The 15,095-nt window shown below is 47.1% G+C and overlaps 1 protein-coding gene across 1 annotated transcript; it reads left to right on the forward strand.

Annotated features, from left to right (window-relative positions):
- Positions 1-903: 903 nt before the first annotated feature.
- Smim11a (small integral membrane protein 11A) lies at positions 904-12,437 on the forward strand. The gene is made up of 4 exons (XM_028756418.1): positions 904-983; positions 4,944-5,054; positions 10,337-10,505; positions 12,256-12,437. Exons 2-3 carry the CDS (start codon positions 5,043-5,045, stop codon positions 10,490-10,492), a joined length of 168 nt encoding a protein of 55 aa, XP_028612251.1. The 5' UTR covers positions 904-983; positions 4,944-5,042; the 3' UTR covers positions 10,493-10,505; positions 12,256-12,437.
- Positions 12,438-15,095: the final 2,658 nt, after the last annotated feature.

Here is a 15,095-nt window from a genome sequence, read left to right on the forward strand (position 1 = left end):
GATTCGAAGTTATCGTAAAAGGAACAGGTGCTAGGGGCTGATCTGCTCCTAGTCTCACAACCTGTGGTGAGCCCCAGGTCTGGCGTGTGCTGGCCTAACCCTCTAGGGGGAAAAAAGCCATTCTTTGTGTTTCTGTTTCATCATTTGTGAAATGTTATCATTATAGCGTGTTCTTTTATATGTCTCGTAGAATTAAGTTAAACGATAGACTCAAAGTGATATTTTCTTGTTGGCACAACCAGGTCTGTGAAACCCTCTGCACGCTAACATTTTCTACTTCATCTCCACAAAGAAACATAATGAGATCTGAAGCTAGATTTCTTGGGTTCAAGTATCCACTCTGCAATTAGTGTCAGCACCGGGCATCAGCTCCCGCCTCCACAAAAGAGGGAGTTGGTGAGAACTTTCCCTCTCTATAGCCTTGTACAGGGCTGCTCTGAGCCTTGCCACCAGGCACGCTTTTGGGATTCACTGGTTAGAAATGAAACTGGGACCCCAAAGTCAGGGTATCCTTCAGTTATCCCAACCGAGAGGCATTCTTCTTGTCCCCGTGGAGGAAGGCTAAGGCTGCAAAACAAAACAAAACAAAACAAAACAAAACAAAACAAAACAAAACTCCTGGGACCTATTTCTTCACCTGTGTAGAAGAGGAGTCAACATCCAGCGGACATGAGCAAAGGGCCCCAGGCCGCACCTCAACCCCTGCGGACCACCCTCAGGGGTCCTATTTGGGTTTCTGCAATAGCCTGAGATCCCCGGGAAACTGCCCTGACGCCCATAGCGCCTGCGCTTTGAGCAACACGCTCCTTGACGCCAGCGCATCTGCTAGAACCCTAGAGCCACTGAGCCTGCGTATCAAGCCAGGCCCTTCACGACGGCGCTTCCGTTCTAGCGGTGCATTTTGGGACATGTAGTTTTCACGATGAGATTGTGGGAGTCGTGGTTTGTGAGCACCAAGCGAGGAGGCCCAGCCGCCTTGAGTTGTAAGTGTGTGACTGAGTCTTTGGGGAGTGGGGATCCCTTGATCAACTCCCGTTCGTGCTTCTCTCGGGATGACACTTGCTGGCTACTGCCACACTGCGCGGAACCCTTATAGTCTGGTCGCCTTGTTTTGGGGACGCAGGGAAGGAGCGATGATAACTCCCGGCCTTCTACCTCTCCTCTTGTGAAGCAAATGCGTGAGGGCGAGAACCTGGCTGGGCGCTCCCAAGTACCCAGGGATAGCAAAGCCCCGTTTGATTCTGTGGTGCCCCAGATTGCAGAGGCGCCAAAGTTGCTCACATGAGGTGTGCCGTTCCAGCTAGGAGGGAGGTGCACCATAACTCATAGGCTCTCCAAAGCTTTGAAATTTGGAATCTGGCCACCCGGATAAAGAGGGTCTGGGTTTCTTGAAAACCAGTGCCTATGCGGAGCGGGTAACTGAGGTTCAGGGGTCACAGGCTACCTGAACCTACCGATACTTTAAATGATTGGCTGAGGAATTGGAGTGAAGGGGGTAGAGACTGTGCCGTTCAGACAGTTCACCCGGCTGCTCAGAGGACGAGTGGGTGGGTTATATGCTGAGATAGGTGGCCCCACGACTCTGTTAGCCCTGCCAAGGAGCACAGGGAGCTCGTGAGCAGAATATTGTTCATGTCGTTTTAATTGGTGTAATCAAAGTGAGCGAATACCTTCTTTGTTTCTAGAATAAAACCTGGCAAGCTGCTTTGCAATGAAGATCAAAACTACTAGCAGTTTTATTATCTAAGCCCTTTTGTGGTCGTTAAGGGTTAAGCCCGGACAGCTCCCTGCTGTTTCTTATATTTTAATGGCCTCCAGCTGTCCTCACCCTGGTGGCTTTGGCTCACCCTCTGCTGCCAGCTGCTGCTTGTTTCTGAATGGCACCAGGAGTCCGTGATATCAGAGCAGACGCTCACTGTTATATTTAGCTTTCTTGGTTGTCCCATTTGTTTGGGAGCTGCAGTGAAAACGTCTACTTTGGTGTGTGTAGTTTAAAGCAATGGGTGAAAACGAACGGGGCTGATCTGGGCCGTTTTTACTCACCCCACCCACTTCATACCATTACAAATTTCCCTTTGCTTTTACTTCCTCCTCCTTCTCCTCCTCCTCTTTTTTTCTTCTCTTTCTCTCTCTGTGACAGGATGCCCTGTATCTGAGATTGGCTTCGAACTCTTTCTCTGTAGCTTTGGATGACCTTGAACTCCAATTCCTTGACCTCCAGACCTCCACCTCCCAAGTGCTAGGATTACACAGGCTTGTACCACCATGGCTGGTTTGTGAGTTACTTGGATTGAACCCAGAGCTTTGGGTTAGCACTCTGGCTGAGCCACACCCACAGCCCTCTGCTTCCTCCTCAGAGACCTTACCTTTTTAACCCTCTAGGCGCCAGTCTTTTTGACATCAGTTTCTGTGACATCAGAGAGAGCAGAGAGTTGTGAACTCCAGAGTGGGAGACTTAATATTTGGTCCCTGATATTCCAAGAGCGCTTTGGCTCAGGAGGCTAACAACTTTCCCAGGTCATATGCCTGGCCCTCACTGCCATCTGGAGTAGAGCCCTGTCCTCCTCCTCCTTGCCCTTATTCTTTACCCCATGCCTGTCGTCTTGTACTGACTACATCCTGCCGCACTGCTGTTTGTTATCCAGCAGGACCATTAGCAAAGGAGAGACATTATCAAGACAACAATGCTTTCATGTGTCACTCATGCTTCTTAGTGATTACTGGCCAACTTCTGAAGGAGAACTTACTGATGAAAGAAGCTTTGAGAGGCCAGGGGCACATTGCTGCTAAGTGTAGTAGGTTTGCCAGACCCCCAGACCCCTGGGTATTTTCTTTCATTTATTTCCTCTTGTAAGCATATTGGGCCCATTTGTTTTCCTTGACCTTGGGGGTCACTATCCTGAGCATATCAATTCACATAGGTGATTTGTGGGAAACAGTTAAATCATCTACCATATAATAGGTATACAACTCAATTAAGAAAGAATTATAAAAACAAAATGGAAACGAATGTAGATATTTTGTTTTATATACAGTATGGCTAATCCCTAAGATTATTAGACATCCAAAGTACATTCCAGCAGCAGGTTATAACATGCAAAGAACTCATTTTTCCAGTGTAGGGCAGAATCTGCTGCTATTTAAAGGCAAACACTTGCAGGAAGTGGGCACCTTCAGCTATCCCTATCACCTTTAAATAAAGCTTTGAATTATATGTTTCTTGGTTTATCTGACTTTGCACAAGCCAAAGGCAAAACTTGCTTATCTTGTGCCAATAGCTAGTTGATTTTCTAAGTTCTGTAACCTTGAATAGACTGAGGTCTGAATTTTATATATTAGATACTTTTATAACTGGAAATTTTTTTCCTGCACCATTTCCCATGAGGTTTACTTAAGGAAACCCGTTGTATAAGATGTATGGAATTTCACATTGCTTTTTTAATTCTAGTCTTAAGTTCTCATGAAGGAAAGTGATCTTGAAGCTCTCCCTCTGTATCCAGGTGACTTGCTGAGGCTAAAGCTCCCAGACCTGACTGACTGAATGTAAGATAGACAAGGAGAAGGGAGACCTGGGGCTCTGCTTGATTTGAGCTACACATAGTGCTTTCCCAGCAAGCTGGGCTCTCCCCCACACCCATACAGAGCTGCATGCACACCTCTCTTTAAACAGAGGCTTATGGACACTCCAAACTATAGCTCCTTAGCAACGACCCTCAGTAAGTCCTTTTGCTGACCAAATATATCCTGAAACTAGGGAACATGGCTAGACCCAACATATACTGGTTTTGAGTGCATGTACAGTAAGGCAAACTATGACCTTAAAATGAACATTTAGGGGGGAAAATCCCTATTTGCCCTCTTTTGGCTGTACCTAATTTGGAGCAGACAGGATTAAAATCAAATGCATTGTGGGAAAGGATGTGAACTAAAGCTTTAATAACCCATATAAATTAGAATCAAAGGACACCCAACTGCTATCAGTCAGCTACCAACCATCCTGAACTCACAAAAGGAAGCCACAGGCTTGTCCACTCCAGCTCAAGTAGCCTGTTGGTGTCTTGTAGAGTACCTGGCCTGTGCCATGTCTGTGCTTCTGAACAGAATTCCTTGTCACTTTTTGATCTATATGCACTTTCAATTTTTAAAATACGGTACCAAGAACCCAGAGACACCCATTTGGAACAGAGAACTCTGGTACTAGGTAGGTTCATATTCTGGTTACACACCAGAGGACTTAGGCCTTATGTCTTCCCTCTATAAAGTAAAGGGGGTAAAATGGAGACTTGCTGGCTTACCTCATCTAAGCATGTTAGTACAGACAGCACAGTAGAGTCAGGCTGTGGATAACTTCCTATAAAGTCAAGTTTCAGAAATAGCAGGGCCCACCTGGTTGACAGTGGCGTGTGCAGAAGCTTCATCCAGATCTCAGGTGTTCTGGCTGTGAAGGCAGGTGTCATCGCTAATGAGACACAAGACCCTGGACAGTCTGTTCTCTGGCTGTCCCTGCAATCTCCCTTGCTCAAGGAATTTTGTGTACAAGTTAGTCATTTTCTCAGGACAGTTTTGTTTTGTTTTTCTGTCATTTATTCTTCCCCTCCAAATAGTTTTTGGTTTGTTTTTATTTTAAGCCAGGATGAGCACAATTAGTGTCCAGAAAGTCTTTCATCCCCAAACAAGCTTGTCTTCATGTCAGGAGAGGGTGGGACCATTTATGAGTGTGGACTTTAAGTGCACAGAGGAGTCGGATGGGTACAGATGCTTCACAACAGCACTGTGCAGGGAGCTGCAGAGGGCCACAAGGAACAGGGTCACCTTATGCAGAACTCCTGACCCACCTCTGCCTGCTCTCTGTTCACAGGCCTCTCCCTATCAAAGATGTGGCTCCCTAATGTGCTCTACCTGGAAGCTCTGCGTTGACCCGTTTCTCTGTCTCTCTTTCCCAGATCAGAACTTCCAGCTCCTTGGACCCGACCTTCCATCTGCCTCTCATGCTTGTGTATACCGGTTACATCAATCAGAAGTGAACTCACAGCCGGCCCGCCATGAACTGGAAGGTGAGAATAGTTCTTAAAAGTATATTCTGGTTTTGTTTTTGTTTTTGTCTTTCCACGTATGATGTCTGTCACACTAGCGGAATACCTGGGCTCACAGGTCTGGAAATTCCAGCCTTGCTGTGGATGTGAGGTGGACGATGACAGACAGCATTTGGTGGAGAATAGAAGTAGGTAAGACTTTTCATTTTAGAACCCAGTGAGCAAAGTGGAAAGACAGACCAGAGTCCCTTAAACTTCTGTGGACATAATTCCAGTGACCTGAGAACCTCCCAAAAGGCCCCACTCTCTGAAGGTTCACTGCAGTTCATGGTAACACTACCAGGGAGCCAAGCCTTTAACACACACCATAGCATTGAAGATTGTAAGAGCAACTATATCAGTAGAGTGGATACTCTGTATCAGTAGAGCAGATCCACTGTTTCAGTAGAGTAGACACACTGTGTCAGTAGAGTAGACACACTGTGTCAGTAGAGTAGACACACTGTGTCAGTAGAGTAGATACTCTGTATCAGTAGATACTGTATCAGTAGAGTGATACTTTTTCAGAAATTGTATCTGTTCTCCAATAATCTCATATTCATTAGTGTCTGATGGTCCTCACTCCTGGCTCTCATCTCTTCCCAGTCCTGTGAACTTCCCTTCCTCCCCTTAAACCCCTACTTACACCCATGCCTTTTTAAATTTTGTGACTTGCTGAGTCTAATCAGGGCTGTCTCTGTTACCATGGGTTTAGGACTGTTCAATGGAGCCTGGTGGGAGTGGAGCTTTTTTTTTAAAAAAATAAAGTAGACAAAAGATAATCACATTTAATGTTTCAAACATGTAAAACTTGTGAATTTACATTTGTTCTCCAGACTGCTGGAGGAAGGCTGGGCCTTTCTTTGAGTATGCCTCCCCTAACTTCAAACTGTCTCACTTTTCTGCAAACATCTGGCCATTAAAGTTTCTCTTAGCAGTCCTCGCTTTTGCTTCTTTGAAGCAGATGTAATGGGTGAATGGTAGTGCTTCTCAAATCTGTTTGTAGCACTTCTGAGGCAGTATGATGTATTTCGAGGTGGGGCCTCTGGCCATGTGGCTCCCTCATGCGTGGGACCAGTGCCTCTGGTGGCAATCTCAGTTGTGGGAACAGAAATAAGCCATTCCTTCCTAAATCTGTACTTAACAGAGTGCTTTATCCCAGCGACAGAAAAGTCAATAAAGCATTAAGTGCCCTGACAAAACAGACCCCAAAAAGCTACCTAGCCCACTTTCTGCTGCATGATGCCACAAGTCTGTCCCATATCCTGGAAAAGGCCCTCGTTAGCATCCGACCATGCTACACTTGCTCTCAGACTGCAGCCTCCACACATCCGTTTATAACTTTGATGCACAAGCCTGAGGGGAAGACAGTGGACTGAGATCTTACAGAATGTCCAGTCTTTGTGGTCTTCATCCGTAATCTCATCCAGCTGTTTTGCCAAAAAGCATTGGGGTTTTTTTCTAGCCACACTTGATTCTCTCAAAGAACTAAACTCGGTTTTCATGGAAGCCACCTTTTAAAAGGTCATAAATTACCCATGGGAGCAACAAGGACAAGTTGAACTGACTGGGAAATGAATGAAAGAGATTCCAATAAAAAACATTAGATTTAGCAATTGGAACCGAGGTGGAGGCAAGCAGAGCATAGTCTGCTGGCTGTCTGCATACCTGGGTGTTGGCTGTCTGCATATGGCTATGGGAAAGGGCAGGATTCATTCAATTAAATACCCGAGAGCCTTGAGGTAAAGTGGGAGTTGGTTAAAAGAACAGCCGATTAGCCAGGCTGATGCACACCTACAATGCCAGAAGGTGGGAGGGAGAGTCAGAAGGATCCAGTAGAGATAGGACCAGGTAAAGATAGGTAGGCAGAGAGTTCAGGGCTAGCCTTGACTACACAGGGCGGCTGAAGTCAGGCAGGTCCCAGGAGCTTGCTGGCCAGCTAATGGAGCTGAAATCCTGAGCTGGGCTCCATGTTCAGGAAGAGTAAGAGAAAAACAATCCTCATGTAGGCACAAGCAAGTGGACCAGCACACATAAAACATGCAGTCACACACACATGAGCACACATGTACCCATACACACATGCATTCATGCTTATACTCACATGCACACACATGTACACACACTTAACACACTCATACACATGAACACATGCTTGAACACATACCTGCACACATTCATACATGAACACATGTGCACATAAGCACATACACACTCACACACATAAACACGTGTACACATATACATATGTGTACACACACATGGCACAGCACACATGAACGAATGTACACACCCACTCACATAAACACATGTACACATGCGCGCGCGCACATGCATGCATGCTTGCACTCACATGCACATACACACACTTAACACACGGCTACACACTCAAGCACATGAACACATGCTTGAACACACACCTGTGCACACACATACATGAACATGTGTACACATATACAAACATGCACACACATGCACGCACTCACACATGATCAAATGCGCACACACATGCACACACACACGACCTCACACACACACACAGTTGATCTCACCCGCTCCAGCAGTACAGGTCTGCATATTTTGAGAGAGAAAAGGAGCTTAAAGGATAAGAGGAGATGAGTGAGAAATTAAGGCCAGTTGAAGCCAGTTTCTAACCCTTCTGGGGCAGAGAGGGGGGCAAACTCTTTAGCCCTTTAGTGTTGCTGCCTTCTGCTGGCATCGCCTGCCCTCCCGCTGACATTGCCCCCTGCCCTGGCCTGGGAACTCTTGCCTCTCTAGACTCCTTAAAAAGAAAATAAATAATGGAGCCACCTAGCCTGTATCTGACAGCTATATTTCCTTTCCAGTTTGTTTTCTACCTTCCTGTTCAGATAATACATCCCTGCCCTTGCTGAAGCTGTCTGGGACTTGTACCTTAGAGAACCGTGGGCTGTGGCGTGGGCTCCATCTTACAAGGATCCCAGGGTGTATCCATGGGGATGAGAGACAGTATGCTGTACAGATCTAAGGCAGTCTCAGTCTCAAGCAGCCTAGGGAATGTTAGGAGGTTTATGTGGCAATGTTCACATCTCCCGCCAGCTAGACTGCTCAGCTGTGTGATCCTCACTCCTCGGTGACTAGTGGCTGAGAGTGGACATAGTTACTGTCTTAGTTAAATTAAGCAACTAGAATGTATCTTCTTCCTCACTCATGCCATTCCTAAGAGTTACATGGTGTCTAAGGTATTGAATCCAGCTGAGTTGTGGCCAACATGCAGGACTTAATTGTAAACCAGATTCAGGTGGAAGGGCAAGAAGTGTAACTAGAAAACTGAGTGATGGAGAGTCGGCAGTCCACAGTTGGTGGGCCCTGCTTTCTCCTCACCCATCCGCCACCTCCCCAGAGTTACAGTCCTCATCTGTTTCAGTCATGATGGTCTGTCCCCGTCATGGGGCTGGAGTGTGGACAAAAGGAGACTGTCTACAGAAAGCACAGAGCACAGACTTTCCAGGAGATAGCAACTGGTGCTCCATGTGCTACACGGCAGAGTGAATCACTAAAGGGTTAGATACATTTGGAGGGACGCAGATGTGTATGAATTGGAATCAGGAGCTGGGGACTGGTTTCATTCTAACCCTGACCATCTCTCCAGCCCCTTAGATTAGCTTTCATATACAACTCAGGGCAACCTACCTGGGAATGGTGCCGCCTGCAGTAGGCTGAGCCCTCCTACATCAGTTAATAATGAAGACCGTTCCCCATGGACATGCCCACAAACCAGTCTGGTCTAGGCAGCTCCTCCTGCCGGGAACCAGCCCAGCCCGTTACAGTTTAAAAATGGGACACAGCATAAGTTGTAGAGATAGCTTTAAAGACTGATGGTCTCTGGCCTTCTAGCCCTCTCACTATACTGAATGCTTGCTGATAAACTTTTGAAAAAATCCTAAAAACTTTCTTGCTTATTCTGTGGTTAAAAAACGCTGGCTTGGGCAACTAACACTATTGCCTAGCAGCGGGGAATTTAGTGAAAAATGTATTGCTATCTCTCCTGTCTCTGTCCAGGCAGCCAGAAGCCTCTGTGGCTAGGCTGGTTAACTTTTTGTGAACCAGAGAGGAAGGAAAGAAAAATAATTAAGATGCTTTATACAGGCAAGTATGCACAGACATATATACATTCACAAACACACACACTCTGTCCAGGCCTGATCATCTGTCACAAACAACAAGTATTCATGCATGCTTATATACATATATAACCCACACGTGTACATATAGACAAACAGACATGTACATTTTGGATGGATGGATGGATGGATGGATGGATGGATGGACGGACAGACAGACGGATGGACGGGGCAGAGCTCCCCAAGCCAAACCGTCCAACCAACAACTTTATTTCTTTTCTCTGGTCTTCCTATATCTTCTTAGACAAAAAGTTCTTTAGAAAATTACCTCAGCGATAAAATGTTACATAAAATAGGTGTTACAGAAGGATGTTGATATTAGTTCAAAGCAGCGATTCATTCTAATATGCTCATTATAAGGTGTTACATGGCCTTGCCTTGTCATAGTGCACACCTGTGACTTTATCCTTGGACTTAAATGCTTTTCCTTGAACACAAAAATGTCCAAAGTCTATTTCTCTTTTTAATGTAATTATGAAAGCTCATTATATTTCTTATTATGCGGCCTTTTACTTACTATTATGAGGAGTGGGCACATTTTATTCTTGATTCTAACTTTGTTACATCCTTCTAGCAAAGTGACTAAGACCATCTTTTAAAACTTACTAAAATTTGAGTCAAATCAAGAAGTCTATAGAATCATTAATTCATCTAAACAGCACTAATTCATTAAAGTTTATCTTTATGTTAATCTGTATGAAATCTGATCAATAGTGTGGGCTAATGCCCAGGGATTACTATATTAATTTAATAATAACAGGAAAGGCTTATCGGCTGCAAGAAGCAATCCTGAGATGAAGTCTTTTTGAGATCACACCATGGAGCTCACCCATAGCAAGACCATGCAAAAATGGTGGGCCACCTCCAGGAAGGCCACCTGCCTATCCTAGATGACTCCTGACATCCTCCAATCTAGACCTATCTCTCAGATGACTATAGATTGTATCAAGTTGTCAGTTAAGCTAACTAGGACACCCGTGTGGTCCAGGAGTCTAGCCTCGGCTTGAAACATTGTAGGTGCTCAGTAACCTTTGCAGAAGGAAGGAACCGGAGACTCCACATCACTGCTAGAGCAACCTGCCTGTGTCTTTCTCCCTTGAGGTCCTTGAACACGTGCCCCTGCTGCTGTACATCCTGGCAGCAAAAACCCTGATCCTTTGCCTGGCCTTTGCGGGAGTAAAAATGTTCCAAAGGAGAAGCCTGGAAAGAAAACTGCAAGCTGAGAAGCAGCAGCAGTCAGAGAAGAAAGAGAACTGAAGAGATGTTAGAGGTACTGGAGTTTGCAAACAAAACCTGTCCAGAGGGCGGCAGTGCCCAACCTAGGATGTGGTGGCCTGAAATGTCTGCATCCTTGCTCTGAAGGGCTGTAAGAGGGCACATGGGCACTGCAGCCAGGGTGCAAAGGCAGAGCCTCAGCCCCACTGCTGACCATTTAGAGTATCCACCCTCTGCCCTGAGCCTGTGGTGCTTCTTAGTGGGAGCGGGTGGCTCAGGACCCAGACTCTAGCTGCAGACCAGAAAAGCCCATGCACTAAGGCATGCACATTTGGCAGAGGAGGAGATGGACACAGGCCAAATTAAGGAACCCTGTTTTCTTCAGGATGATGTCTGGCTCCCTGTTGGCAAATAATCCCTTCCCAGCCTGTTCATCATCTGGCCAAACCTCACCTGCCCACTACTCCAGTCCTCTCCCCATGTTCCTGTGGCATTTCTGCATCGCGGAGACTTTTATGCCCCTGTGTTCCTAGCCAGCCCTTCCTGACATGTCCTCCCCAGGCATTATTACTGTAGCTGGTGCCTCTCTATGTGCATGGGGTGGGCTGGAGGGCTCTGGAGCATGCGTGGGGAAGTCAGGACTCAAGGGTCCTGGGAGCTATTCTTAAGACCTTGCCACAGACATACCTGATTATTTTAATCTGTCTCTTCACGTTATCAAGCTGAACTCTGAGCCTCTCTTAGTATCAGGATTTAGATATGGCGAGCAAGGATTCTAGATTCTGTTTCCAGAACCCAGCTGAAGATCAGGATTTCTATACACGGCTGCGTGGATTCCTGTGTTGCTTGTTAAGAGCGTAGCTTCCCGGGCTCCAGCCTCAGGGCAGGGCACCATGTCCACCGTTCAGTCTGGGCAGCCTGCCCTTTGAAAATCCAACAGGTGATTCTTATACAGTCTGTTCAGCTCCAGGTTACTATGGGAACTGCTTCTGGCATCACGGCCCTGCCCACCTGATGCCACGCTTCTGAAAGCAGGCGCTCCCTCGAGCTGATGAGAAAAGCAGGCTCCTTGGTGACAGCGAGACTGGGGCAAGCGTTTCACTGAGCATGTCATGCCTCAGTCCTCCTGACAACTCCCCAAGGTGACGTCAGGCTGAAAGAACAGTAGAGAACTGAGCTGGGAACTGAACCATGCTACTCACGCCCCAGCCGTGCCACCTCCAAAGTGTACAGTGACGAGACTGTAGGAGCACTGCCGTATGCCACTCGCCCAAGGCTGCTGCCGCTCAGAGTGGAGATTTTCCAGACGGAGGAACGTCTTGCCTTTCAAAACTTGTCTTATTGACTGAAAACTGAAAATAACCAGGAAGTGCTTAGTCTCAGTGCTACTTGGAGAAGAGGGGGATGATTAGCAGTTTAAAATGCCGAGGGCAGACAGCTGAGTTAAGTGTTGGTTAGGTTTATGATGCAGGCATAGTCATGATGCCTGTCAGCTGAGAGGAGGGCGGGAAGCTCACTTGTGAGCTCATCGGCGCCTGTTATGTCCACTTTTTCATTGAGCCAGTGCCACAAGCGTGGATGTGCACACAGCCACATAGAACTGGCCAAGAGCTAGCCTGTCTCTCAGGCTAGCTGCTTGTCCAGCCTGCGTTAAAGGAAGAAATCCGTGGTGTCCAAATGCACTGATGGGTAGGTCAGGCTGAGTGGCCGCCCCTGGAGTCTCAAAGCGCAAGCGCAGTTGGTACCAAGCATCACGCTGTTCTCTTCAGCACTGGTCTCACTCTGGGGTCTCCCTTCCTTTCTAGATTTTTCTCTTTAAATGTCAGCTTGGGTGGACTCTGACAGAGAAGAGAGAACAAAGACTTCACAGAAGAGGACACACTTCTGGCCTAGACCTTTAACTTAAATGATTAAAAGTGTGAATTTTTATACATTTTTAGAAGAACCTGTGTTTTGTTTACTGAAATAAAATACATTATTCTTAAAATGGCTGTCTGCATTTTCTCTCCCTCCCTCCCTCCCTCTCTTCATCTCTCCATCTTTCCTCCTTCTTTCCCTCTCCCCTCTCTCTACCTGCTCCCTATCTACCTCCCCCCCCAACACATTGCGAGAGGACTTTTTCAGGACTTCTTTTCTCTGCCACGTTCTGCTTGTGGAGTTTTGATAGCAAATCTTGGGTGCGTGTGCATACATGCCCACATCAACGGTGATGCTTGCTGTAGGGGACAGTCCCCAGCGATGGGAGCATCAGTAGAAGCCTCCGCCAGCATGTCCCCACTTGCCACCATGCTTCTTCATGTGTAGCTTGTTTCCATGATGACATGGAAACATGTTTGCATACCATCAGAGAAGCTGTGTGCTTGTCTATGACAGAACCAAGAGGGCTGGACCCTGTGCCGGCCTGGGAGGGTTTTGTAAAGTCCATGGAAAATTACCCTCTGACCCCCTCCCTTCCCAGAAGGGTGAGGCCACACAGTCCCTAGAAAAACCACAAGATCTCTTCCTTTCCAAAAAGGGTGAAGACACATGGTTCCAAGAAAAACCTTGGGTTATCAGACATACGGAGCCATCTGACAACAGATAGCTCCCCGTTAGAGGGTCCCCCACAGCCCATCAATGCCAACCAACCAGTTTATCATAAAAAACACCTGCCCTGTTCAAACTGTATATATGCTCCTGCCCGAGTGCATTCTTGGTTGCTGCTTCTCCTATGTGAGCATGCAGCCCCAATGCCTTGGATTAATTAAATCCTCTTGTGATTGCAGTGGTTGCCCTCGGCGAGTTTCCTTCTTGGGATCCCGGTAGTGTAGCCTTTTGGGCTCCTCAGTTTCTGTGGGGAGGGTGAGAGCCATGACTATCACAGTAGCTCAGTCTAGAAAGAGCTACTTTGTAGAGGCTGGGTAGCGCACATCTTGTAATCCAAGGAGGTTGAGGTAGGACTAGCGACAGTTAGAGGCCAGCCTGTGCTACTAGTAACTTCTTGACCAGTCTGATGCTTTCCCCTCTGAGAGGAAACAATGGTGAGCTCCTTTGCTCAGCACCTAAGAGACCAAGGTGCCTAGAGGCTTGATTTTCTCACCTCAAGGTTCACACATGGATGGAGGGTTAAGAAGGCGGGAACCAGCCCTGGCGTGCTGGGAACTGCTGGGTCCCACTGCAGATGGCCACGTAGAAAGTTTTCAGGAATGTGTGGCATGTCTGCCACCTTTGCCCACTGGATAGAACATGAAGAGTAAGGAAATTGCAGATATTACATTTTACTATGATGGCTAGATGGTCCTACCCATTGGGAGGGAGCCAGGGAAGAGTCACACAGCATCAAAGATCCAAGTACAAAATGGCCCTCAGCTCACAGAGGGCAGATGTCAAAACAGGTAAGAGCCTGTGCTCCCTGAAACTCCCCACCCCATAAGGAGGGTGCTCCAGGCTTTGTCTGGGAGCTAGCAGCCACTTCCTCTCCAATGGTCCCACTCTGGCCTGGGGCTAGCCTGGGGTACAGATGAGCAGAGTCCAAGGTTTTGGATCCTCCGGCTCTGCCTAGATGGAGCTCACACCTGACCCTGGACCACAGGCAATTCTCATGTCTTTGTTTAGCTCACCATGCAGCCTCCTGCTGGTGGCCCCACCCCTACTCACACTTCTGTCTGCATTTTGCAGAGTTAGGACACAGGGCCCTGGACACCATCTCCTCCCACCACGCCCATCCACTTTCTTCCCGTATTCAAGACAGAGAGGTCCACTGACCTTAACTAGGGAGCCCCAGTCTGCCTGACCAGCAGTTTTTATGTGAAGCACAGCCTCCTGGACCTTGGGATTTAAAGTTTACCCCTTGGCTTTGCAGAATTCACGGCTGTCTCCTTGAATCACTCAGTAGATGACCCAGGGGTTGGACTTAACCCAGTGCTTTCCTGAGACAGGATAGAGTTGTCTTCCTTTACTATGCAAATGCACTCTTCTGCCACTAGAGGGAGATGATCAATCACCCATTAGTGCTATTGGTCTTATTGCATATGTAAATGAACCCTGAGGATCAGGCGCTGTATTTTAAATAGTAGCTTTGGATGCAGTGGCTAGAAGTTAGTAGGCAGACAGGACGGTGCAGCCCACAGCCAGAGTCAGCAGCTGGGTGCAGTGAGAAAACAGCATAGCCATTCCTGGGTGTCTGTAAGATGTCACCATGTTCTCCCCAGAGTTCCTCTGGCAGCCCCCTGTTAATCTCACACATGCACCCCTGACCTCCCTTCTTGGCTAAGCTGACCAAGCCTGAGATTCACAAAGAAAGATGGGGAAATAGCAAGAAAAATAAGCTGACCAGAAAACACCTGATCTCCACAGGTCAGGCTGGAGGCGGTAGCCAGCAGCCTCACGTCATGCACCCATGTGATGACATTTGTCCCTCATGGTGACCTTAGTAAAAATAAAAAAATAAAAATAAAAAATAAATAAATAAAGAGTAAGTAGCTTCACACTCTGATTTAGGAGGCAGAGACCCACATGATGTGTTTCGGAGACCACAGAGCCCTGGCTATGCTCAGGTTCCATGGAGGGAAACACAGATGTTCAACAACTGGTTCCTAGAACTTCCATGTGCTGAGCCTTCATGGTGCTGTCTCTCACCATGGCTTCATTGTATTGGGATTCCAGA

Source organism: Grammomys surdaster, unplaced genomic scaffold (genome assembly GCF_004785775.1).
Source record: "Grammomys surdaster isolate TR1022 unplaced genomic scaffold, NIH_TR_1.0 126118, whole genome shotgun sequence".
NCBI classification, from domain to species: domain Eukaryota; kingdom Metazoa; phylum Chordata; class Mammalia; order Rodentia; family Muridae; genus Grammomys; species Grammomys surdaster.